The sequence below is a fragment of the Peromyscus leucopus genome, chromosome 3 (assembly GCF_004664715.2).
Source record: "Peromyscus leucopus breed LL Stock chromosome 3, UCI_PerLeu_2.1, whole genome shotgun sequence".
NCBI classification, from domain to species: domain Eukaryota; kingdom Metazoa; phylum Chordata; class Mammalia; order Rodentia; family Cricetidae; genus Peromyscus; species Peromyscus leucopus.
Window position 1 is genome coordinate 157369444 of NC_051065.1, and position 25193 is coordinate 157394636.

At 52.3% G+C, this 25193-nt stretch overlaps 2 protein-coding genes across 4 annotated transcripts; both read right to left on the reverse strand.

The window, feature by feature from the left end:
• Positions 1 to 651: 651 nt before the first annotated feature.
• On the reverse strand, positions 652 to 10699 carry Creld1 (cysteine rich with EGF like domains 1). Its single transcript, XM_028863938.2, has 10 exons — positions 10464 to 10699; positions 10003 to 10085; positions 5423 to 5533; positions 5034 to 5125; positions 3818 to 3994; positions 3638 to 3733; positions 2294 to 2377; positions 2043 to 2138; positions 1744 to 1878; positions 652 to 1290 (listed from the first exon to the last, which is right to left on the reverse strand). The coding sequence occupies exons 1-10, from the start codon at positions 10635 to 10637 to the stop codon at positions 1076 to 1078; spliced, it is 1263 nt and encodes a 420-aa protein (XP_028719771.1). The 5' UTR covers positions 10638 to 10699; the 3' UTR covers positions 652 to 1075.
• Il17rc (interleukin 17 receptor C) lies at positions 652 to 24663 on the reverse strand. Of its 3 annotated transcripts, XM_028863934.2 has the most exons (28): positions 24332 to 24663; positions 24028 to 24049; positions 23713 to 23865; positions 22429 to 22485; positions 22233 to 22342; positions 20177 to 20288; positions 19855 to 19899; positions 17920 to 18059; positions 17652 to 17711; positions 15842 to 15896; positions 15585 to 15766; positions 15446 to 15496; positions 14356 to 14401; positions 14064 to 14185; positions 13707 to 13766; positions 13262 to 13313; positions 12143 to 12238; positions 11454 to 12040; positions 10464 to 10699; positions 10003 to 10085; positions 5423 to 5533; positions 5034 to 5125; positions 3828 to 3994; positions 3638 to 3733; positions 2294 to 2377; positions 2043 to 2138; positions 1744 to 1878; positions 652 to 1290 (listed from the first exon to the last, which is right to left on the reverse strand). In XM_028863934.2, exons 1-19 carry the CDS (start codon positions 24434 to 24436, stop codon positions 10670 to 10672), a joined length of 2085 nt encoding a protein of 694 aa, XP_028719767.2. In that variant the 5' UTR covers positions 24437 to 24663; the 3' UTR covers positions 652 to 1290; positions 1744 to 1878; positions 2043 to 2138; positions 2294 to 2377; positions 3638 to 3733; positions 3828 to 3994; positions 5034 to 5125; positions 5423 to 5533; positions 10003 to 10085; positions 10464 to 10669. The 3 variants fall into 3 exon arrangements, with proteins under 3 accessions (XP_028719767.2, XP_028719769.2, XP_037060163.1); XM_028863936.2 differs by lacking the exon at positions 19855 to 19899 and having other exon boundaries at positions 24332 to 24658; XM_037204268.1 differs by lacking the exons at positions 22233 to 22342; positions 24028 to 24049; positions 24332 to 24663 and having other exon boundaries at positions 23713 to 23801.
• Between the last annotated feature and the right edge of the window lie 530 nt (positions 24664 to 25193).

A 25193-nucleotide genomic window follows, 5' to 3' on the forward strand; every position in this document is an offset into this window, starting at 1 on the left:
GGCTCCTACACCCTTACAGGAGAGACAGGAAGCCCTTCCCCACAGGAACCAAGAACCTTTCTGAGGAAGGCTGCCTCTGGCTTTGGTAAGAACAGTACCACTATCGCACTAAAAACCTGTCTGCTGTGGTGGAGTCCCACCTCCTGCAATCCCCACATTAGGCCTAACCGGAAAGCATTCTGCCCACTTCAGAAATGAGAAAGTGAAGTTTGGAGGTGTCCTGCATTATCTGGGTCCTGCAATGACCGCTGGTATTCAACCCAGAAAGATCAATTCCTAAGCTGGTTCCTCTGTAATCTTTCTTCTTCTCTCTACTTCTGTTTTTTAATTTTAAAAAAGTCTGTAGATTTGTTTTATGTGTATGAATGTTTTGCCTGCATATATGTGTGTACCACGTGTGTGCCTGGTACCCAAGGAGGTCAGAAGAATGAGTGAGTCTGATCCCTTGGAACTGCAGGATGGATGGTTGTGAGCCACCACATGGGTGCTGGGAATTGAACCTGGATCCTCCGCAAAGGCAACACGTACTCTTAACAAGTGACCCAGCTCTCCAGCCCCTCCCCACCACTTCTCTATCCTGGCAGCCCTTAAATTCTCAGGGTTGTGGAAAACTTCACTGAGGTAGTAGTGATGGGTAGTTAAGACTGAAGCTTTTCCAGTTTTCAAGACCTTCCTTTATTTCCTGAGATGAATAAATAAGTCAGTGGCTGGGGGGTGGGAGGTGAATACACACAGGAGCTGTCAGCATGCACCTGGCGGAGGCTATGGTGGCCCCACCCCTGAGGGGACACCTCTTGTCCTGGGCGGGGGCCAAAGCCCGCAACCTCCCTAAGAAGAAACTGTCTTTGAACGTCACGCACTGTAATGCCTGCCAGGCCCCTAGGCAAAGTTCTCATGGCATCAGCTTCAGGGCTTCTTTTTAACCCCCAGGGCTAATGGGGTCCTGGGCTGCTCAGTAAGGCAGGTAAAAGGGCATTTACCCCAGTCTCAAAGAGAAACCCCACTGCCCCAGGTGTCCAGCAGGAGAAGGATATGACCTCTGGGTGGGAGGAAATCCCGTAAGTGGTGGCAGGGATTATCTACCCTTGATGAAGCCCTCCAGCACACGGTCGCTTCGCTCTGACAACCAGTACCCGGTCATGGCTGCCACGGCACCAATAAAGATGGCAGTGAACACCAAGTCCCCCTTAGCAGCCAGTGTGGCCAGGGCGCAGATGATAACACCAAAGAACATCTGCTGCAGGACCACCATCTCATCCTCCGTCATCTCGGCGAAGAAGCCCGCCGGCTCTGCAGAGGAGGTGTGACATGTCAGTGCCTTATTCCTGGCAGTGCCCGGAGCTGCCCACAACCCCCCCACACTCATCACCGCTGCCCAGCCCACCTCGGGCACCAAGCACACAGCATCATTCACTATTCAGAAAGCCTCTGCAGGGGCAGCTGAGACCCTGCCACCCTAAGCTTGAAGGAAGCTGATAGGTGGAGGGGCTGCCCTAGGCTTTGCAGAGGACTGGTCCCACTGGACAGGAGAAAACGTGCTGGTTCTCTTTCTACCTGGGATTTGAGGAAATGCAGTCTCAAAAGCCAACCCTGAGAACAGACACAGGGACCAGGGCTCAGTGAAGCCTCTTTGGGTGGTCTCTTTGGGAGGCAGTGAAGTGGAGCCTGGGGGAGGTGCTTGTCTGCTCTCCTTACGGTCCGGCCCGGCCCAGCCCAGCCCAGCCTCCCACCCTCCCTGCTTACCTGGGATCTGTTCCTTCATGCAGACACCCTCCTCCTTTCTGTAGCCCTCAGCACAGACACAGCGGTAGCTACCCTCCGTGTTCTCACATTGCTCATTCTCTCCCGGGCACACCACTGTCTCACACTCATCCACATCTGCGGCGGCGGGGGAGGGGACGGAAGAGAGGAAGGAGTCAGTGTTGACTGCCGTGACTCCCCAACTCGGCACCCCAGATTGCATTCCACTCCCACCCGGACTCATGTGGTACCCTCCTTCCCTGCCTCTCCCACACTCCAGCCCCCACTGGCACGAGACTCACCTAGGCACTTGGAGCCCACCTGCTGGTAGCCACGGCTGCATTTTTTGCAGCGGCCTGGCCCTGCTCCCATGCAGCCCAGGCAGGCTTTTGCACAATCTGAAGAGGAAAGGGCAGAGGGGAGGGGAAGGGAGGCAAAGGTGACCTCAGGGAGCTGAGGGCTCTGGAGCCAGAGATGGCAGCAGTTTGGAGGAAGCGACATCTCCTGTCCCTCTCCTCCATCCCAGCCTCTCCCTTCAGCAGCGGACACTGACCTCGGCACTCATAGGAGCCTTCGGTGTTCACACAGAACTGGTCGGCTCCACAGGTGGCTTGCTCCGTACCACACTCATCGATGTCTGTGGAGAGGGCAAAGGGTGGGAGTGTCACTTGGCAGGAGCAGCAGGGAAACTGAGGCAGGACTGTCAGGAGTGGATTTGCCTCTGCTCACACGCGTGGTAGCAGCTGCAAGCTGACAACCGGCCCTGAAGTAATCACGCAGCGGGACGAGCAACGCCCAGCCAGAGACTCAAGTCAGTCTGCCCTGCAGCTAAGCTCTGCCCTCGGATGAGGATGGGGAGGGGAGTGACATCTACCTTCTACCTTAGCCTTAAAACAATCAGCCCCTTCTCACTTCCCGAGTGCTGAGATGGGAAGCACGAGGCGGCCGTGACTCAGCATCATCCGTGGGGTTATATTCAAGGGGATGACCACACATAGAGGGGACCTGGATCCCCGAGTGATGGACAAGACAGAGCTTCACTGCTAACCCGAACCACTCACATCAGGTTATATGAGAAAAAAAAATTTAATTTATGAGTCAGGGTCTCCTGTAGCCCCAGCTGGCCTGAAACTACTATGCCTCCAAGGAGGACTTTTAACTCCTAATCCTCCTGCCTCTACCATACCAGTGCTAAATCCAAGACATGTATTACCATAGCTGGCTTTAAATTCTCATCATTAAGAAAAAAAAAAAAAAAAAAACAGTTATTTCTCATTTTCCTGCATATATGTGTATGCGTATGTGTGTGGGTGCATTCATGCCACAGCACACGTATGGAAATCAGAAGACATCTTGCTGGAGTTGGCTTTCTCCTTTCACCATGTGTGTTCCGGGGATTGAACTCCGGTCTTCAGTTTGGCAACAAGCACCTTTAACTGCTGAGTCATCTCACTGCTGAGCCCACTCTAGATTTTTGTGGTTGTTATTGGTGTGTTTTTGTAAGATTTGGTGAGCTAGGCAAGGTGGCGCACACCTTTAATCCCAGCACTCAGGAGGCAGAGGCAGGTGGTTCTCGGAGTTCGAGGCCAGCCTGGTCTACAGAGCAAGTTCCAGGACAGCCAAGACTGCACATAGAAACCTTGTCTCAAGAAACTGGAGGGGGAAAAAAAAAAGACTTGGCCAAAGTAGCACCTCTTCCAAGAAGGCCTTGCTGATCCGTCACTGGCCTGCGCTAACCTGGGTCTGGACATGCATCTTCCACGGCACGCAGGTCATTCTGTGCTGTAAAGCCCCGGCGTGCTGCCCTTCCAGCCAGGCTGAGGGTTCCATGTGAATGGGATGGCGCCGGTGTGGGCCAGGGAGTCAAGTCCAGGCCCCACCTGCGTTCCCCACTTACCTACGCACTTGAGATGGTGCAGGGCCCAGCCTTTCTTGCACTGCAGACAGTGGGATTCCTCCGGTCCCGTGCAGCGGGCACAGGGACCAAAACACGCTGGGTAAAAAGCAGACGGTGTGAGGACGGGCAGACGGGTATGCCGGCTGCCCCTGCCCCACACCACACCTTTCGGCTACCTACCCGAACATACCAGGTGGCTGCTGTTACGCTCCGCCTCAAAGTAGCCAAGGCCACACTGGCCGCAGGCCTCGCCCCCATAGCCGACTTGGCAGTCACAGCGCCCGCTGCCCCCTCGAGTCCCTTCCCCTTCACACTGCCCGTAGCCACCGCAGGGCCTCTCTGTGCCCCCAGGACATGCTGTGGGCAGACATCAGTTGGGTGAGCTCTTAGATGCAACACTGTCATCCGAAAGAACATAATTTTCTACGTGGTCCTAAATATTTCTTGGAAAGGAAAATTAATTTTAATATCCACATATTCTGTCATAAGCTATATGAAATAGCCTATTGCAAAACAATTAGGTAAACTTTTCATTTATTTTTATTTTTATTTACCTTTTTTTTTTTTTTTTTTTTTTTTTTTTTTTTTTTTTTTTTTGAGAGAAGTTCTCACTCCTGTAGCCCTAGCTGGTCTAGAACTCACTGTGTAGGCCAGGGTGGCCTCAAACTCAAATATTCTTCATACACACACACACACACACAGTGTTTATGTTTGTATTGGAGATGGACTCCTCAGGAAGTCCAGATAATTTATCTGAATAGACTTTGAACATCCTCTTGAATACCAGCATTCCAGGCACGCACCACCACATCTGATAAATCTTTCCTAACGGCTGAATTGGTCATTCCAGCACCTAGCCCTTTACCCATTTACTGGAGAAGTAGTTCTAAAGAGGGCTAGGAGCCTGGCATGGCGGCGTGTGCCTGCAATTCCAGCAGCACCTAGAAGGCTCAGTCAGGATTATTACAAGTTCAAAGCCTGGGCACGCAGATAAAACCGTCACCACAAACAGAAACAACACCAGTAATAAATTAAATACGACAGGACTATACTAAGTTCAGCCCTTGCCTTGGGGCTGTAGAGGAACAGGCAGCAGCAATGGGGGCTTCAGGGCAGGTGCCTGCCTCTCCCCAGGTCTGACCAGACACGAGAAGGAAGGAGGCAGGGGTGGGGTAACATTTATTTAATACCTGATACCAGCCACATTGCACCAGGCTAGCCCTGTGCTTCACTTCCCAGCCTGACCCCATTTGTTCATTTCAGGCCTGAGAGGCAGGCCAGAGCACAGGACTGGAGATGTTACCCAAGTAACCCTGCTCTCACACAGCCCGGCCTGGCTCCCTGGCCTCAGCAGTCTCCCCCCCCCCACCCCCAAAGAGGACCAGGAAAGACTCACGCAAGCAGGAGGGCCCAAAGGTGCCAGAGGGGCAGCACAGCTTCAGGGAGTCGGAACAGAGCCACTGGAAGAGGTCTGGAGCTTCTTGCTGCCTAAGGTAGGGGCAGATGAGGTGAAGGGGAGAGAGGGAGCTGAGACAGTGTCCGAGCGGCCGCCTACTCCTACCTCTTACTGAATCTGTAATTCAGCCCAACGTGGGCATGTGTCCCAGACACCATGTGACCAAGGCCCCTTGCCCACTTGGCAGAGGGGTAAATAGGCCCAGAATGGGGGCCTGGTACCCACACCAAGTCCTTAGATCTAGGTATGGAAGACAGTAAAAAAACGTATTACCAGGGCCTGTGTCAGCCCCCGACAGGGACCCCCACCCCACCCTCCGCGTCACTCACTTGTGAAACCACCAGGCTTCCACCAGCTCCTCACTCAGCTCCAGCAGACGATGGCACTCGAAGTCTGACTTACTGCACACGTCCTCCAGGACCTCCACCAGGCGGGTCTCACTGACCAGACAGGACCGGGGTGTCAGGAGCACGCTCCACTCCACCCACCTGCCTCTCAGTCCCCTCCACTTTCCCTCACACTGTGACAATATCAAGGAAGAGGCCATGGGGCATTACTAACAGAAGGGCCACTGGCTCTGGGAATCAGACAGACCCAGGTCAGGAGCTAGATGTGAGATTTTGTTTTCGTTCCTCACCTCTGGCCCCCACAGCTTTAGTCAGGCTGTCATGATGTCACCCGGGACGACCTAGAACTCTCCTGCCTCTACATCCCACCCCCGTGTTGGGCACACTCTTTTGTTTTCGTCTGTCAAACAGAAACAGTAACACCTCTGCCGGGAAATCCCGAGTCCTCCGCTCCCGACTCTGGCCTGGGACAGCCATGCTGGGGAGATAGGACTAAAATCACATTATATGGTATTTTTAAAGGAGACGTCACGGGACTCCGAGGGGCGGGTTTCCAGGGGTGGGGTGAGAATACTACCAAGGGGGAGACCCCCACCCCTCCTGCAAATATCCGATCTACCAAGCACTGGCAAGGGTGCAGAAAAACCAGAAGCCCTTCTGCGCTGTAAGTGGGGGTGCAAGATGGTGCAGTCGGTTAAATGGAGCCCCCGTGACTCAGCAGTCCTCGCCTGGGCACACACCCAGAAGAATGGAGAACAGCTGTTCACACACACACACACACACACACACACACACACACACACACACACACTTGTGCACATATGCTCACAGCCACAATGCTCATAGCGGGCAAAAGGTAGACAACAACCCAACTGCCCATCAACCAATGAAGGAAAATGCAGCATGTCCACTCAGTGGGATAGGATCAGCCCTAAAAGGAATGAAGTAATGTGCTGCCCAGATCGTACAATAGGGATGAGCTACGGAAGAAGCATTGCGCTAAGTGGAAGGAGCCTGGCACAAAAGGCCACATGATGTAAGACTTCGAAGGAATCAGAAAATCCACACAGGTTTCTGCTTGATGAGAGCATATTAGCAGCTGCCAGGAGCGTGCGGGAAGGAGCGATGAGGAAGAGCTACTTAATGGGTACAAGATTTCTTTTTGGGTGACGAATATGTTTTAAAGCCAAATCTGGTAGCATACACCAGTACTCTGGAGGCTAAGGCAGGAGTCACTGAGTTAGAGGCCAGCCTGAACTACATAGGGAAACTGTGCCACAACAACAACAAAAAAATTAAAAGTTCTGGCAGTAGACAGTGGTTGTTATATAGCAGTGAGAATGTACTAAGTGTCCCTATTGGTGTGTTTGTTTGTTTGTTTGTTTGTTTTGTCATATAGCCTAGACCGGTCTTGAACTTGCTATGTGGCCAGGTCCAACCTTAACCTTCTGCTTCCATCTCCCCACTGCTAGAATTACAGGCATGCACCACCATGCCTGGTTCTATCAGGTGCTAGGGAAGGAACCCAGGGTACTGTGCATGGGAGACAAGCACTCTGACAGCTTGGCTACATTCCCAGACTGGTAAGTTCTTTTATGTGTATTTTACAATTTAAAAAATGAATATGCAAACCAGGTGCGGTGGCTCACCCCTGTAATCCCACCACTTGGAAGAAGCAGGAGATCAGGAGTTCAAGGTCGTCCTCAACTATACAGTAAGCTGGAGGGCTGCCTGGTCTACATGAGACCATATTACAAAAACAGAATTTTTATTATGTAAAATACGACGTGGGGCCTGGGGAGATGACTCACTTGGTAAAGTATCTCCCACCAAGCATGAGAACCTGAGTTTAGCCTCCCAGCACCCAGGTAAAAGCCAAGTATAGCAATGGTTGTCTGTAAACTCAGCACTGGGTAGAGAGGGGGCAGAGACAGGCAGACCTGTCTCCAATCCAGCAGAATAATCAAGTTAGTTTCAAAAAATAATGTGGGACATCCAGACATGGTGGCGCATGCCTTTAGTCCCAGCACTCAGGCAGAGGAATTTCTGGATCTCTGAGTTCGAGACCAGCCTGGTCTATAGATCAAGTTCCAGGACAGTCATGGCTACAGAGAGAAACCTGTCTCGAAAAATAGTAATGATTAATAATAATAATAATAATAATAAATATGGGATGATGGAGAGAGTTCAGTAGTTAAGGGCACTGGATGCTCTTCCAAAGGACCCGTGTTCAATTCCCAGCACCCACATGGTGGCTCACAACTACCTGTAACTCCAGTTCCAGGAGATCTGACACTTTCTGGCTTCCACAGGCACTGTATGCATGTGGTCTACAGACACACAGGTAAAACATTCATATACATAAAATAAAATAATTAAAATAAATAAAATGGACACTTGGAGTCAACATACTGTGCACCACATATATATGTGAACAAACACAACCATGTATACACACAAATACATAACATAAAAATTAATTATACTACCTTGTCAAAAAAAAAAAAAAAAAATTTGCCGGGCTGTAGTGGCGCACGCCTTTAATCCCAGCACTCGGGAGGCAGAGCCAGGGGGATCTCTGTGAGTTCGAGGCCAGCCTGGTCTACAGAGTGAAATGTAGGAAAGGCACCAAAACCACATGGAGAAACCCTGTCTGGAAAAAAAAAAAAAAAAAAAAAAAAAAGAATTAAAAATAAATAAACATGATGTATTACATCATGTATTGAAAGGGTCTGACACAGGGCATACTAGAGAGGGTAATTTAGTAAGGCAGGAGGAGGAAAGAAAGAAGAAACTGGGGGCTGCTAGGATGGCTCACGAGGTAATGGCACCTGCTATCAACTGCCACCATGGCAGAGGACCTGAGTCTAATCCCTAGGAGCCAAGCGGTGGAAAGAAATAACTGACTCCTGAAGCTGTGCACATGTACACGTGTACATACACGTACACACACACACACACAAAAAAAAAATGAATAAATAAATAAATAAATAAATAAATAAAATGATAAAAGTTTAAAAAGAACCCAGGTGTGGCGGCACACACCTTTAATCCCAGCACTGCTGGGTAGAGGAAGACATATCTCTGTGAGTTCAAGGCCAGCCGTGACTATATCGTGAGACCTTGTATCAAAAGTGGAAAAAAAGAAAGAAAAGGAAAATAGGGCTGGAGGGATGGTTAAGAGCAATGGCTACTCTTCCAGAGGATACAGGTTCAATTCCCAGCACCCACATGGTGGCTCACAACTGTCTGCAACTCCAATTCCAGGAAATCCAACACTTCACACAGATGTACATGCAGGCAAAACACCAGTGCACATAAAATAAAAATTAATTATTTAAAACACAAAAAAAATATAATAGAATAAAACAAAAACTTTTAGGGAAAAAGAACCCAGAGCCATTATAAAGCCAGAAGTGCCCTTGGTATCAGCGCTTTCCTAAACAAGGAAATGGCCAGAGTTACAGAAAAACAAATCCTTTCCTTCCTAGTGGGAACAATGGTTTAACCCTTTACCACAGCACCAAGAACAGGCAGGGAGGCTCTCGAGAAGAGCGGAAACAGTAAGATCCAACAAGCAGGCCGAACTCCGACACTTTGCCGGCCCCTCCTTTCAGTGACACTTTGAAAAGCTGGAGGGCCTCTCAAATTCCTGCTTCTAGTCCTACCTCTCTCCGGAACTCTGGGATGAGATGGAGCCTTCCTGGGTGTTGAGAGGCCATCTCACCACACGTTCTGACCCCACCCCTGCCCACGCCCTCCCTGCAGTCTTGCTTCCTCAGAAAATACCTGCACACTGCCAGGGGTCTATATTACTTTCTCTCGTGCCCCATAAGGAATCCATCAACTGATGATCTCCAAAATATGCTGAGATTTCAACTAGGGAGCGCTAGTTCTCGCTGTATCCACTACTGGATGTCTTGCTAGCTCATGCTGCCTTTATATGTAGACTGCAGACGCTTACCCACCAGCCAGCCCCAGCTGCCCTCCCCACCCCCTCCATGCTGCCCTGGCTTCCTGTACTTGGTTTAAGTGTGAGTGACCCCTTCATTTAAGACCCGAGGCTGGAAAAGATGGCTCAGCAGTTAGGAACATCGGCTGCTCTTGCAGAGGACCTGGGTTCAATTACCAGCATCAACATGGTGGCTCAGAACTGCCTGTAACCTCAGTTTCAGGAAATCCAATGCCCTCTTCTGGCCTCACATTCAGGACAAAATCTAAACTCCTTTCTGCAGCCTCTTGCTTACTCCACTCCAGCCACTTTTGAGAGAAACTAAGGCCGGCCCTGCTACTTCAGTGAGGCGTCTGTTCAAATGGACCATCCTGAACACCTCCCACCCACCCTCCAACCCCAATTTCTGTTCTTCCACTGACAGGTGATATGTACTGCTTATCTACTTTACTAACATGTGAGTTTCACAAAGATGGGGCTTGGTTTCCTTGTTTACTGCTGTTCTGCTAATGTCCAGGATCTGCAGGATGAATGCTTCCCAAGAGAATCTATTCCAGCCAATCAGCAGAGACCAAGAGTTGGGACCTACACCTCCCGGCCAGCTTCTTACCTGTCTTTGTATTTGGACAACTTCTCTTCCTCCCAGGCAGTGTTTCCACCACCAAAGTTGTCTCGGATGGTTCTCTCCAGACCCTGGATATGGAAGAAATTAGGAATGCTTAAGTACAGCGCCTGACACACATTCTTTTTGTTTTTGGAGACAGGGTTTCTCTGTGTAGCCCTGGCTATCCTGGCACTTACTCTGTAGACCAGGCTAGCCTTGAACTCATAGATCCACCTGCCTCTGCCTCCCGAGTGCTGGGACTAAAAGCATGTGCCACCACACCCGGCCTAACATTCTAACATTCCACTATTTTATGTTATTGATCAGGAAACTGAGGCACCGTGAAGCACCTTACCCAAAGGCCATACAGTTAAAGCAAGCAACCCATATTGGGGCTAGAGTCCATGCAGATTTGCATTGAGAGCTCCCTGCTCTCTGCTAATGGGCCCATCCCTCGAGGCACCCACCTTGTTGAAGCTGTCCACCAGTGCTCGGCAGGTATGACATGGATGGGGCTCAGCTCGGGGAGAAGAAAGGGGAGGAGGAGAGGGCTGGAGCCAGACAGGTCCCGGGAGACTCAGAAACAGGCTCAGGCCACAGAGCAGAGATGGGACCAGGCCCCTTAGGGGCTGTGGGGCCATCTTTTCCCAGGCTGGGGACGTGCAGAAACAGGTCAAGGGGAGGGTTCACTGGAGAAGCCAGGCTGTAAGGAGGAAAGAGAGGGAAGGTTTGGTTCTGAGGTGCCTTGGAGATGAAAGCCCCAGACCTACGTAATTACAAACGAGGACGAATTGGGGTACTGGAGGCTGAGGCGCTGGGAGGGGAATGGAGCCTAATCTACAATTCCCGAAGAGAAATTATGTCTCCGTTACCGTAGGGGCAGGTGGCCGGGATCGCTGGCAAAAGGCTAGGCGTCAGCCCATGGTTTTAGGGTCTCATTGAGTTATTAGGGGCCAGAATTAGAAAGGGTCAGATCCCAAATATTTCGAGAGAAAGCCGGATGGGCGGTCCTGGGGGAGGAGCCCGGATCCGGATATGAAGAGAAGGGGTCAAATTCAGAGCCTCTTTGGAAGACGGAGAAAAGGCCTGCAACAGGCCGGGAAGGATCCAGACCCGGCTAGACTACAAGGAGAAAAAAAAAGTCCCCGCCCCCGCCCCGGGAGTTGTGGGCCGAGTCTCCTAAACGCCACTGCCTCGGTAAAGTACCACCTTCTCCAACGCCGCAGTCAGGAGGGCGGGGCCTCCTCACAGCCAATGAGGAACGGCCATGTGCCATTGCGTCACCCCCACACCAACCAACCAGAAGCGGCGCCGGGCTGCACCTGTCCCGGCTTTAAAGGGCCGCGGGGTTAAAGGCTCTGCTTGCTGTTAACTACGACATACACACGAGGGCTACTCGGTTAGGCTAACTGCGTCGGTCTTTATTCGAATGCAGGGTAGGATCCCGGGTCCCATACTTCGCCGCAGCCCGGGGCTCCTGAATACGAGGTGCAGCTGTCCAGGGCGTCCCGCAGGGCCTGGGCCACTTGCTCCGCCTTGTCCGCGAGCCGCCCGGGGCGCGGGGCGCAGCCTCCCTGCAGGACATCCAGGAAGCCAGGCAGCTGCGAGGGCAGGGAGAAGAGCGGCGCAGCGCGGAACGGGGCGGGCACGGCGTCGGGGTGCAGCAGCCCGTCGAAGTAGACCCCGACGTAGCGGCCGGCCACCCGGCCTTGCAAGAAATCGGGCAGCACGCAGCTGAGCCAGGAGGCGAGGGCTTCGTGCGGCCCTGATTCCACTGTCTGGTGTTGGAGCCACTGCTGGCACTGCGCCGCCGCCGCGGGCGAGAAGAGCAGGACCACTACGCCATCCTCCTGCAGGGTCCGGTGCCGCTGCCCGTGGAACCAGGCCAGGGCCCCGTGCGCGCTCAGCTCGCGGCGGCTCCACAGGTCCACGGCCACGCGCAGCGGCAGCTTGCTCAACGCTGACGCCAGCGCGCCCACCAGACGCTCGTAGCCCGCTCCGTCGGCGGAGTGGAGGAGCAAGGCTGTGCGGGCCCTGGGGGCCGCTGTCGGGAAAGCAGAGCCCATCAGGGTGAGCCTGGACCCACTCGAGCCCAGCGTCACCCTTTGAGGCTGTCCCTGGGAAACCGGGACAGGGAAGTGCTCACCTTTCACGCGGTCCTTTTTTAGAAGGAGAAGGAAGAAAAGCGCAGCGACCAAGATTAGACAGACCAGCCACACCAGGACCCAGCGCTTATGGATGTCTGGGATAGACAGGGAAGAATGGGCTAGTTAGTTAGAAACCTTACAACTCACACTCCGCTTCACGGAGGAGGGAAACTGAGGCCTATAGACTTGAAGTGAATTGCCCCAAAGTCACAGTGTCAGAGCCTATGCACTGAAAGAGCTCCATCTATCTGGGTGACCTACCTCAATTCTCGTGTCTGTAAATTTGGGATAATGGTATCAAGTGCATAGGGTTGCATGTAAAATACATAATGGTGCCAGGCCTTGTAAGTGTTTAAATGGCAGCTGATATCCCGTAAGCGGGTGGCAGGCCCTTCACCTTGCCGTCTTGCATGACTGCAATAGCCTCCTGACTTCAGTCCATTCACTCTGGGTATCCAAGATCTGTTTAAAACAGCTATATTCTAACCCTTGAGGAAGCTGGTGTTGCTGGGAACATAAAATCCCACATCGGTCCTGGGCCTCCCATGACCCTCTAACCACACTGACTGCCTTGGAAACTCTCAGAAATATACTCCACAGTCTTATAATAATGCAGCTTGACCCCCTTTATCTAGGTCAGACTTCACAGTGAGGCGGGGACCTTTCCCCTCCCCCCCAACCCTTCGTCCCACCTAGACCAGGTTCCCACCTTGCTCAGCCACTGCACTGAACCCTTTACACTGCTTAGTGCTTCGATAGATCACACTTGCGAACATTCAACAGCTCAGACTTACTGGGTGTTCTCAGCTATGTCCTCTTAGACTTGTGTTGGTGAGGGCTGGGATCCCTGAAAGTGTGTTCTCGGTCTCTATGTGTCTCTGTCCCTCCACGTGCCATAACGCATGTGTGGAGGTCAGAGGACAACTCAAGGGTCCCCGGGAACTCAGGTTGTCAGGTTTGGTGGCAAGTGCCTTTACCGGCTGAACCATCTTTCTGCCTGTTTGTGGTTTCCGAGTGAATATCTATTTGAGCCAGGCAAAGCCTCACGTATGTGATGTGTTAGTCCCTGTCAGCAGAGTCAGCTCCCGGCACACGGAAAGAGTTCCTGTCATACTCACACTTGTCCATGGGGCAGGCCCACAGCGCTCCCAGGTCATCATCATTCCACAGCTGTAAGACACAACCACAGTCCCCTGCTCGGTGTTCGACGCCTCATAACGTCTGCTCGGCGGCGGCGGTGGCGTCTTCCAGTTCCCAGCCCCGGCCATGCACACTGCCCTGCCCAGCGCAGGCTCCTGCAAGCACTCTGCTTTTGCTCCAGCTGTGCATACGCTGAGCTCTGTGCCAAGTGGGGCCTTGGAAGACAGTCTTCCTCAGAACCTAACACTTCCTGGGGGCGTGTGTCGCTTTGCTGATCTCTAGCCAGAAGTGAGCACCCGAGGGACAGGAACTGTATGCTCCTACCCTTTACCTACCCTGGGCTAGACGCAAAGCAGGCAGAACAGGTAGGCCCATGCCGGGTGGCAGGACCTTGCCTGTAGACACAAACTGTCACCAGCTCACCTGCACACACTGCTGTGTCCGGAAGTCTTGCAGCAACTGCTCTCCCAGGTGAGCCGCTCTCTGCCAAGTCAAGAGAAGGGGGATTGTCACCTAGGGCAGCGTGCGAGGGGTTGCGGTGGAGCAGAAGTGTTTGTCAAGAGGAGCTGGGAGGCTTGAGAAGCCATAGAGAAGGGCCGGCCGGCCGGCCGGATGGACACACACATACACACACACACACACACACACACACTATCCCCAGAGAGAGTACTGGGCCTGGCAGAGCAATGGCAGAGTAGAGGAAGTGGGATGGAATGAGAACATGAGGCCATGGTTGAGACGGATCTGGAAAGGTCTGGAGGAAGGCTCCCTGGTCCTCACCGTGGAGGCGTTGCTGGGCAGTGCTGTACAGCCACTGGGTTCCAAGGCACAGACTGCTGTGTTGTTTGGGCCAGTTCTCACCTCCACTAACAGCATATCATCCTTGAAGGGCCCCAAGGAGTCTGGGAGGAGTGAGAGGCCGTTCTAGTTTGACCCACCCGGGAGTAGCCACCTGCCTTCCTCCCACCCCCCGACCGTCAGCCCCGGGAGCAGCTCCTCCGTGGGAGCAGCTCCTCCGTGGCTCACCCCATTGCAAGGCGCCCTGTCCCAGCCGCCCTCCAGCCCCACTCACCAGCCCACAGGCACTCTTGGAGCTGGACCTTCTCCCAGCTGCTCACCTGCTTAGAAGGAGCCAGAGTTAGGAGCGCTAGCAAGAGCCAGAGCCAGGGCCGGGAAGTCCACAAGGAAGGGAACAGGCAAGAGGAAGCCCATCAGGCCGGCTCTGCACTCTGGACCTGAGGTTAGGCACATCTGGGGTCAGGCGGCAGGATTAGGACTCGCCCATCTTTCTCAGAGCAGGCCTTGTGAGAACAACACCTGTGCTAACGGAGCTCACAACCTTACCGCTCTTCCTGTCCTGAGTTAGCACCTAAAACACCCATTCCCCATCACCTGACACCTCAGAGGAGATTCATTCAGCCTCACCCAGTCACCCACTGGAGGTCACAGCCTCCGCCCTGCCCCATTCCTTCGCCTTTCACCACAGCATGGATGTCACTTGAACACGCTCAGTTACACATCTTCTTCACCTGCCTTCGTTAGAAATAGGTTCTGGGATGATAGCGACAGTTGTCGGTTTTGTTCACGGACAAGTCTGTCTCAGAGTGGCTGGCACATATAGACAGTCAATAAATCTGTTTTGTTTTGAAGCAGTCTCAGTCTTTAGCCTAGGCTGGCCTGGTGGTATTCACTACACAGCTCAGGCCAGGGTGGCCTCAAACTCCAGGCAGCACATCCTCCTGCCTCAGCCTCCCAAGTGCTAGGAAAATAGGCATGAGCCACCATACCCAGCTAAATCTTGAATGAGGGCTTTTATTTTTTAATTTAAAACTTACTTTAGCTGGGCGGTGGTGGCGCACGCCTTTAATCCCAGCACTCGGGAGGCAGAGCCAGGCGGATCTCTGGGAGTTCGAGGCCAGCCTGGGCTACCAAGTGAGTTCCAGGAAAGGCGCAAAGCTACACAGAGAAACCCTGTCTCGAAAAAAGCCAAAAAAAAAAAAAAAAAAACCTTACTTTATTTTTTGTTATTATTAATGGGTCCCTGTATGATGTGTGTGCTTGGGGGCATGAGTTCCCAGTAGTGCATGTGGAGGTTGTAGCTTGGGAGGAGAATTGGTGCAGGGTCCCACCCTCAGCCCAGTGCTTTTGATCACCATTCTGACCTGGACACAGAGGTTGGGGTGGCTTCTCAGTAACGGGAATTCATGAGGCTTCTGTGGAAGGCAGGGAAGGAATGAGGTCACGAAGGGAGACCCCGGGGTCCCCTTTCTCTTTCCACCCTGGGTCTGCCTTTGACCTCACATTCATAGTGACATTCTCCTGGAGCATCGGTGGCACAAGTGGCTGGCAGGGACTCTGGTCTGGTGCCTGCCAGCACAGTGTCATCTTGGCCCGCAGAGAGCATGGTGCATCTAGCTGCCATGTCCCTGAGGACAGCAGCCGCAGCCTGGCTATGCGCCAAAGGTTCCGGTGTGCTCGGGGATCTAAAGCAGAGGGCCAGGGTTACTAAACACAAATCAGCCTTCCACACAGCCCCCTGCCATAAGGGGTTCACTCACCTTCCCGGAAGGGGCAGAAACTGGTCCTAACAGAATCTGGCTCCAGGGGCCACACCTGGGAAGAAAATGGGGGCGCTACTAAGTCAGCTCAACCCAGCCAACCACCCATGATCACGTGTCAGACCCTACTGGGTACTAGGACACATTCACTGAGGCAGGTTTCACAAGCACTCACCAGGTTTCTCACCCCTTACAGAGCTCTGGAGATGGGAATGTGGATTCTCTGAGTAAACACTGCCATGCGCACTTAGAACATCTTCTCTCAACTTTTGGAGGGGGGTGTTTTTGTTTTTCTATTTTGAGACAGGGTCTCACTACATATCCCTGTCTGGCCTGGAGCTCACAGAGATGCACCTGCCTTTGCCTCCTGAGGGCTGGGATGAAAAGCATGCACCATCATCTCTGGCTTTTCACTCAGCTTTCACTGAGTGCCTACCACGTATCTTAGCAGTATGGCATACACACGGAGCCTGAGATTATTAATCTTGATTCACTTCACAACCATGTGTGAATACCGACTATGGATCCAATACTGTGCTAGGTTTTTAAGAGTACCTACTATGTGTTTAACACTATGCTGTGAGAAAATCCATTAATTTATTCATCAAATGTTTAATTGAGAGCACCTACTGAGTGATGGGCATTGGACATGGCAAAGCCGATAGTTAAATCACAGCAAACATTTCCTGAACACCTGCCATGTATCTTACCGTTGTGTTTGGCAGTGAGGATTTATTTACTCATCTATACCAACAATAATTAGCAACCACTGTATGCCAGGCCCTGTCCAGGACTCTGGCAAAGTTACTGTATTTGAATAAGATGTGCTTTGCTTGCCTTCAAGGAAGTCACAGACTCATAGTTACAGTAAGGATAAAATATGGAAACATTAGTCACTCACCCACTTCCAAATATTCACTGAGCATCTTATGTATACAAAAAGAAATTAGACAGAAGCCCAGATGTTAGAGGAAGTGACACATGGAGATGAGAAGCCGGAAGGACAAGGGGGATTGGGAACTAGGAAAGGCCAGAATACTGGAGAAGGTTTGGGAAAGAGGTGATGTGAGCTGGGAAGATTCGGTTATGTGGAAGCAGTAGTGGGAACTGCCTGAGCAAAGGCAGGGTGGGGGAGTCTTGGTCAGCAGCTCTGCTGGATATAACAAACTCCTCACAAAGGAGGACTTGGAAGAAAGTCTGCTGGGAAAGGTTCAGTTGAGGGAAAACTAGGGAGCCCAGAATGCCAAAGAGGCACAGGAAAGGGAAGTGGGGGTAGAGGCTATTGACAGACTACAGGAGAGATTATAGAGGCCCCAAATGAGCTGAGGAGGAAGAACGAGCAAGAGGTCAAGGGAATGAATGGGACTTGATGACTAATTCAATGTGCAATCAGAGGGTGTGGCTGCAGTCAACATATGTAAACCTAGATGTGGCACCCTTCTTTACAACAGCCCTATAATGGTATAGTTTATCCAGATTGCAGATAGGAAGCAGACTCAGAAAGGCAGTGGCTTGTCCAAGGTCATACAGCCAGTAAATGGCAAGAAGGATTCAAGTTCTTTAAGTACATAGCATATGTCTTACCCTTCACAGGAACACCAAGAGGAACAGTCCTGTGGATAAAGGACCCCAGGAGCATTCTGGACACATAACAAGCAGAAGGCATAGGACAGCAACAGTAAAGGGACAGCCAGCCACCCAAAGGGGCCATCGTCTCTGCCTCAGAGTAGGGAGAACAGTGGCCCTAGAAGATTTGAGGCCATTCATCTGTACCTCCCTATCCCCGTGTGCAGGTGGATTCTGCTCCTACCTGAATGCAGAGGCAGGGAACCAAGTCTGTGTGGTTTAAAGTAATAGTCTGTGGTCCAGTCTGTGGGATGAGCAGACGGAAGGAAGTTAAGAGAAGATAAGGAAGAGGAATTGGGGAAGCCCAAAGCTGAGGGAACCAGGCAGATAGACCCCCTCCCCGCTCCCCACCAAGGCCCTCTGCTTTGGGTGTGTCCTCTTTGACAGTCTGCAGGCATCCTTAACACAGGCATGAGCACAGGGTGAACATGGACCTGGAGGAGAAGCCTCACCAGGTTTTTTTGCTTCCAGGTTTTGAGAGGACCCTGAACCTGATCCCAGTACAGTAAGAGGCCAAAGTCCTGCTCCTCAGAGACGTCCAGTACCAAGCGAACATTGTCACCATCTGCAGACACATTGAGCCAGGGCAGGGCTAATGGGAGCAGAGAGGAGAGAAGTTCAGACTCCCTTTACCCCTTCTACACAGCCAAGCCTGGGCCATACTCACCAGCTGTCCCATTGGAAATTCCATCAAACCCTCAGACTAGGAGGCCCTTGGAGGACAGACTGTATCCCCGCCTCATACCAGGCTTTGTCCCCAGCCACAAGCCCAAAGCCAAACCCACAGAGGCTCCAGCTTGGACAACTCTTCTTCCTCTGCAGCCAGAATTCTGCTACCTCCTTAAGGCCAATACTTTCCCTAGACTCCACTTACGTTCCACGTAGTAATGCCAGTAAAAGTCCTTGTAACAAGATTGTAAAACATCAGTAGCAAACTTCTGCCCTCCGGGGTTCTCCCATTGTGCTGTAAGCCTGTATTTAAGACCTCCTCCCTTCTTCAATAAATGGCATTCAGCATTAAAAAAAAAAAAAAAGTCCTTGCAACAGCTTGCAAGACCTTAACCCGCCTAGTTTCTGACCTCTCTAACCTCATCTGTTAGTACTTGTGTCTTGAACGCTTGGCTGCCAACATAGGAGGCTCCTTCATATTCCTTAAGCACACTGGACCTTGCTCTTGCTCCAGGGCCTTTGCATGGGCTGTGCTCTCCCTATGGACCTCTCTTGTCTCTCAAATACAGGGCTCCTCCTTCACATCCCTCACGGCCGTGAGGCTATCTCACTACTGCAACTCTCAACCTTCCCATCCCTCTCCCTTGAATTTTCTCCATAACTCTAGTCTCCATCTACCTTACGGTATACTTTACATCTACACAGATTTACTGGATCTTCCCTTAACCCTCCTCACACCCCAATTCCCAGCTCCATAAGGATGGAGGTTTTATCAAGTTTGCTTATTAAGTTACTCTATGTCTTGTACAGAATAATTATCCAGACAATAGTTGTTGAATAAGGAAAGCAATCACCACTGAGTGACAAGATGAGATGCCTGATGTGTTCTGTTTTCAACTCTAGTGCCTGCAGATCTTCATGGAGTGCCAAAGAGGAAGGCCAAAAAGAAAACGGAGTTGAAAAGAAGAAAAAGGAGAAGAAGATTTCATAGTTTAAACACTGCCACAGAATTTACGCCTTCATCTTGTCTTGTGCTAGTTGTAGAAGTCTATACACATGTAAATACTAACACAACTGGCCAGATGTGATGACGCACACCTGCAACCTCCACTAATTGGAAAGCTAATTAATTAATTAATCCTAAGGCAGAAGGATTGCAAGTTCAAGCCTCATGTAGACAACCTACAAGATCCTGTCAAAACCAAAACAACCTAACTACACAGCCATTTCACTGAAACAGACATTAAAACCAGCACGCTTGGCTGGACACAATGGCCACATTCAATCCTAGCACTTGGAAGGCAGAGGCAGGTAGATCTGTGGGAACATGAGACCTGCCTGGTCTTTAGAGTGAGTTCTAGGCTACCAAGAGCTACACAGTGAGACCTTGTCTCAAAAAGAAAACAAAAAAATCATTGCACATAAAACTTTTTTTGTATATGCTATATATGCATGATAAATTTTCTTTAAAAGAAAATGTAAAACTAAAGCAACATTAAGCTGGGTGGTGGTGGCGGCCCACGACTTTATATACGTTTTTATATTTCCAATGTCTGGCATAGATGAAATAACTACTACAGTGGAATGAATGAATGATGGGCCATGGCCTGTGACTCTGGAATGTGGCATCCCAGAGCTGAAGTCAACCCCAGGTATGCATTGTGTGAACTCCAGACCCTTCTCCTCCCTCCACCCAGCCCGCTGTCCCTAGCCCCTACCCCAGCAGCTCTGGATGCTGTCCCGGACTTCAAGACCCCTGCAGTCTGGGGAGAGATCACAGAAAAACCTCCAGTGGGGCTGAGGACCAGGGAAAGAAGGGAGGCAATCCAACCCTTGGGGAGATACCGAGAGGGGCTGCCTGTGCCCTGAAGACCACCCACATTTACACGGTACAGAGCACCCATCCCGGAAGCTAGAAGCACACGGAACTGACTAAGGAGGGTACCAGCTCAGATCGCTGCCTGAAAGTGATGGGACTAGGAAGAGGGGGAGTGACCAGAGGGACCACAGATTAGGGGACCAGGGCTTCGGGTCACTTACCAGGCAGCTGCTGTGTGACGTTGAGTTCTTTCTGGTACCTGGGCTGTGTGTAGGACCAGATTCGTACCTCGGCCCCAAGACCAGCCTCGAAACAGTCAAACACCGCAGAGCCCTATGAGGAGAAGGTGGTAGAGGGCTGGAGATGGAGGGTTCAGAACCCAGGCCAAGATCTTGGGCTCATGTGGGTGGACCACTCTGATCACCCATTGGCTCCCCCTCCCCCCACCCCCCTCCCGTCCCTGGACAGTTTCTCTGTGTAGTCCTGACTGTCCAGGAAACTTTCTCTGTAGACCAGGCTAGCCTTGAACTCACAAAGCTCCACCTCCCTCTGCCTCCCAAGTGCTGGGATTAAAGGCGTGCACCGCCGCCACCCCCCCAGCTAAGTTTCTTTTTTTGAACAGGTCCCCGTTCTAAAGCAGGTCTCTTCTGCAGCTGTATCGGCAGGTTTGGGATTAACCAGGCTGTCTGAGTTGCTGCCTACACCTGCTGTCGTGGGCCACTTGGCTAGAGGGAGGCTTATTAGACACACCAGTGCAAGCCCCTCAGTGGTGCTCGTGGCTGCACTGTGAAGTAAACTGAGCCGATTTTAAAAAAAAGTGTGTGTGTGTGTGTGTGTGTGTGTGTGTGTGTTGGCATGTGCCACGGCACACATGTGGAGTTAGAGGACAGCTTGTTGGAGTTGGTTCTCTCCTTCCACCATGTGGGTCAGGCTTGGTGGCAAGTGCTTTTTAATGCACTAAGCCATCTTGCTGGTCCCCCAAGCAGTTTTCCCTGTCCGTGGTTTCCCAGCTGGGGACCGGAAGCTGAAGTGGTTCTGTCCCAGCAGAGTTAGACTTTCAGCCAGGTGGGCCCTGGGAGGAGTCCCAGCACCTGTCCAGGTGCACACACCATGGTCTAGCATGATTCTTTTCTTAGTCCGAGAGTCCAGTGAAGGCGGCCCACCAGCCACCCCTCTCTGGGCCTCAGTTTCTCCAGCTAGAAACGCATAGCTTATGGGTGATTTCAAAACGACAAAAGAAAAGGAAATTAATTTACTAATACTCTTCACCGCTGGGCATTCCCTGAAGTGTTTTACAGGCTCCAACTTATTTAATTTGCTCAACAAATTATGACTTGTTTTTTACTCTCATGCATGTGGGTTTCGCTGGGAATCAAACCCGGGACCTTGAGCATGTCAGGCAAGAGCTCTACCACTGAGCCACATTCCCAGATCTTTATTCTTATTTTAGAAAGTCACCAAGAGCTTGAAAGGACATTTCATGGAGGAAGTTATAAACAGTCAATAAACAGGTAAACAGTGTTTAACTTTCTCAGTCATCAGGGGTATACAAATTAAAGCTGTAATGAATACCAAACTCAGTGGCATGTTCCTGTAGTCCTAGCACACTTAGGAGAGTGAGGCAGGAGGATTTCAGTCTAGACCACACAGCAAGATTCCGTCTAATAAAAACCAGGGCTGAGGGTGTAGCTCAGCAATAGACTGGCTTAGCATATACATCCTCAACACGCCCCTCCCCGACATCCATACACAGAAATCAACAACAAAAACACCAGCACTGGGCTGTCTAGATGCTACCAAGCTTGACAACCTGAGTTCAATCCCCAGGACCCTTATGGTAAAAAGGAGAAAACAGACTCTTAAGTTGTCCTCTGCCCTCCATATGAAGCCCCCAGGATACATGCATACATACATACATACATACATACATACACAACAAATAAAACAAATATAATTCAGAAATACAAACACTACCACCACACATGTACACACAAATCCCCAGTTACAAACCACGACACACACACAGCTAACACTGAAATTTTAAGATGCCAAGGGTTGGCAAAGATGGAAACAACTGGAAGCCCTATTTGCTGCTGGTGAGCGTATGAAATAAAACTGTCCCAGATAACTGCTTAGTGACTTCTCACCGAGCCAAACACGTGGGGCAGGAGTGTCCTCACCCTCATTTTATCGACAGAAAAACCACCACTAAAGGCCGAGAGGGCTCACTGCTCAGCTCAGATCCCGGTGGCTCAGCAGGAGCAGCATGTCACATACCACAGACTGGCCTGGCAGCACCAGGGCGGCAGGCACCTGTACCTCCAGCAGCGCACAGCGGGTAGTGGGGTAGGCCTGGAAGGAGAGCACCACCTGGGCCAGGAGAGATGCTGTGGGCGACACACGGGTCAGCCAGGCCATGGGCCGTGGGCAAGACCCTGCCGAGAAACAGCGGTTCGGCCAACTGGCTCCTCACCGTTTCTAGGCTCCTGGGGTTCCCAGTCAGACTTTTCTTCAGGCTCTTCCCAGGCCCCTGAAAGGAAGAGAAGAGAGAAAAGCCCACGTCAGACAGCTGCCCCGGGCTGGTTCAGGCTTCGATTCCCTTCCAGGAATGCCATGGCTGGTAAGCAGAGGCCTGGGAGAGCAGGCTGGCCTCGGGGTGCCCGGGCAGTGTCTTAAACATTGCAGATGCTCACGGAGTCTGCAACCCTCATGCCCTTTCCCAGGCACTCACACGTGTGCACACACCGTCTCAGGATTCCTCACTCACACGTGTGCACACAGTCTCGGGATTCCCCACTCACACGTGTGCACACACAGTCTCGGGATTCCCCACTCACACGTGTGCACACACAGTCTCGGGATTCCTCACTCACACGTGTGCACACACAGTCTCGGGATTCCCCACTCACACGTGTGCACACACAGTCTCGGGATTCCTCACTCACATGTGTGCACACACAGTCTCGGGATTCCTCACTCACACGTGTGCACACACAGTCTCGGGATTCCCCACTCACACGTGTGCACATACCGCCTCGGGATCCCCCACTCACACGTGTGCACACACCGTCTCGGGATCCCCCACTCACACGTGTGCACACACAGTCTCAGGATTCCTCACTCACATGTGTGCACACACAGTCTCCGGATTCCTCACTCACACGTGTGCACACACAGTCTCGGGATTCCCCACTCACACGTGTGCATTCTCACTCACACGTGTGCACACACAGTCTCGGGATTCCCCACTCACACGTGTGCACACACAGTCTCAGGATTCCTCACTCACACGTGTGCACACACAGTCTCGGGATTCCCCACTCACATGTGTGCACACACAGTCTCGGGATTCCCCACTCACATGTGTGCACACACAGTCTCGGGATTCCCCACTCACACGTGTGCACACACAGTCTCGGGATTCCCCACTCACACGTGTGCACACACAGTCTCGGGATTCCTCACTCACACGTGTGCACACACCGTCTCAGGATTCCTCACTCACATGTGTGCACACACCGTCTCAGGATTCCTCACTCACATGTGTGCACACACAGTCTCAGGATTCCTCACTCACACGCGTGCACACACAGTCTCGGGATTCCCCACTCACACGTGTGCACACACAGTCTCGGGATTCCCCACTCACACGTGTGCACACACAGTCTTGGGATTCCTCACTCACACGTGTGCACACACCGTCTCAGGATTCCTCACTCACATGTGTGCACACACAGTCTCAGGATTCCTCACTCACCATGGACAGCCAAGTGTACAACCACACGGACACAGAGGGCACAGTCGGTCTCCCGTGGACACCTCAGCACCAGCTCCGTCTGCAGGCGGGTGGGCACCAGCACAGGGCCTGAGGCAGGCTCGATGCTTCCAGGCAGGCAGAGCACGTCACCATCTGGGTGTGAAGGGTGGAGGGGGAGCCAAAGCTGCTCAGAGCCCGGTTTGGCTTCTGATCGCTCCCGAGGGCCGGGGAGCTAGCTCGAGCTAGCTGAGGGTGAACCATCGCCTTCCCTTCGGCTAGCCTGGAAGTTCTCTCTGTCAAAGTAGCGATACTTACCCCAGAGGTGGCAGGAAAGACCCTGGGAAGGAAGGAAAAGTCAGCGACATCCCCGAACCTCAGCACCTTCCCTTGCTTGACAACTCCTACCGATGCCTACCTCCTTCTGGGGCTCCCCATCCTAAGCCCTCCCCCGAAGACAAGACTAATCCTTGTCTCCTGTCCCTCTGCTCTCTCCCATCAGCACCAGACAGACCAGACAGGGCGGTTCTGACAGAGGCAGTGGCCCGAGTCAGGTGAGGGCTTTGAAGAGGCACAGACTGAACTCTCAGCCTTCCCCAACTTCCCAGGGCCCCAGACTCACTACAGAGCAGCGTGCAGTGTCGTGAGGATCCACGAGCCTCTCCAGAGAAACCACCGCAGGGCTCCGGCCCAGTGCCAAGGACAGCAGGAACCAGGACATAGGCATCTTCCAGGTGCTAGACAGCACCCAGGCCTGAGGCCCTGTCCTGCCCCCCCAAGGGGGGGCAGACACCCCACCCCTGCTGCCAATCAGCCCTGTGTCCCCCGGGAGAGAACAAGGGCTAGAATTCCTCTCCAGCCATGCTTTCCCACTCGGAGCCCAGACTCCGGGCCCAGTTTCAGCTGGAGCTGGAGTGCTTTCGCTTTGACTCCCAGCAGGCGGTCGCTGTTCCCGCCCCACCCTGTCCCGTCCCTCCCACCAACTCCCGGCTTAGGAGCCTGCAGCTTTGGACTCGGGTGGTGGCCTCTCCGCCTCCTCCCTGGCTGACACCTGGCTGGGAGGAGCCCTGGGCAGGCGGCACAGCTGGAGTCGAGCTGAGTAAGGTAACTCTTACCCCAGATCTCACCCAAAACAGAGACTATGATTGAGAAGACCCCCGGCTTGTAGCATCTCGAGCGTTTCCACTTCCTGTATGACCCAGGGGTCCACTGGCCCACTGGGTTCCCTTCACCAGATGCCTAAGATCTTCATGCAGTTCCCTGGACCTCAGTGACAACGACCCTCGGGAAACAGCAGCTCTGAGGTGGGCTTCTCCCCACTGCCTGGCCTAGGTTCCAGGGGATGGAAGGGCAGGCAGGGCCTGGGAGACCCAGAACTCAGCAGAGGTTCTGCCGTGCTGTGGTTGGGACTGGAGGAGCGGGGAGACACATGGTGCCAAGCTGAGCTTTGGGTTTTCCTTTGCTCTCAGAAGAATCACGTCGAG

What these genes read in the sequence shown, in the direction of transcription:
- Creld1 (XM_028863938.2), bottom strand. Translation starts at nt 10,637, where the DNA reads ATGGCCCCACAGCCCCTAAGGGGCCTGGTCCCATCTCTGCTCTGTGGC. An exon ending in GCACCATCTCAAGTGCGTAG is followed by an intron (nt 2,378 to 3,637) that starts GTAAGTGGGGAA and finishes CCCTCTCCACAG; the next exon opens with ACATCGATGAGTGTGGTACG. An exon ending in GGTGGGCTCCAAGTGCCTAG is followed by an intron (nt 1,879 to 2,042) that starts GTGAGTCTCGTG and finishes CCGCCGCCGCAG; the next exon opens with ATGTGGATGAGTGTGAGACA.
- Il17rc (XM_028863934.2), bottom strand. Translation starts at nt 24,436, where the DNA reads ATGCCTATGTCCTGGTTCCTGCTGTCCTTGGCACTGGGCCGGAGCCCT. An exon ending in TCTTTCCTGCCACCTCTGGG is followed by an intron (nt 23,866 to 24,027) that starts GTAAGTATCGCT and finishes CTTCACACCCAG; the next exon opens with ATGGTGACGTGCTCTGCCTG. An exon ending in AGGAGAATGTCACTATGAAT is followed by an intron (nt 15,497 to 15,584) that starts GTGAGGTCAAAG and finishes TGCCTTCCACAG; the next exon opens with AAGCCTCATGAATTCCCGTT.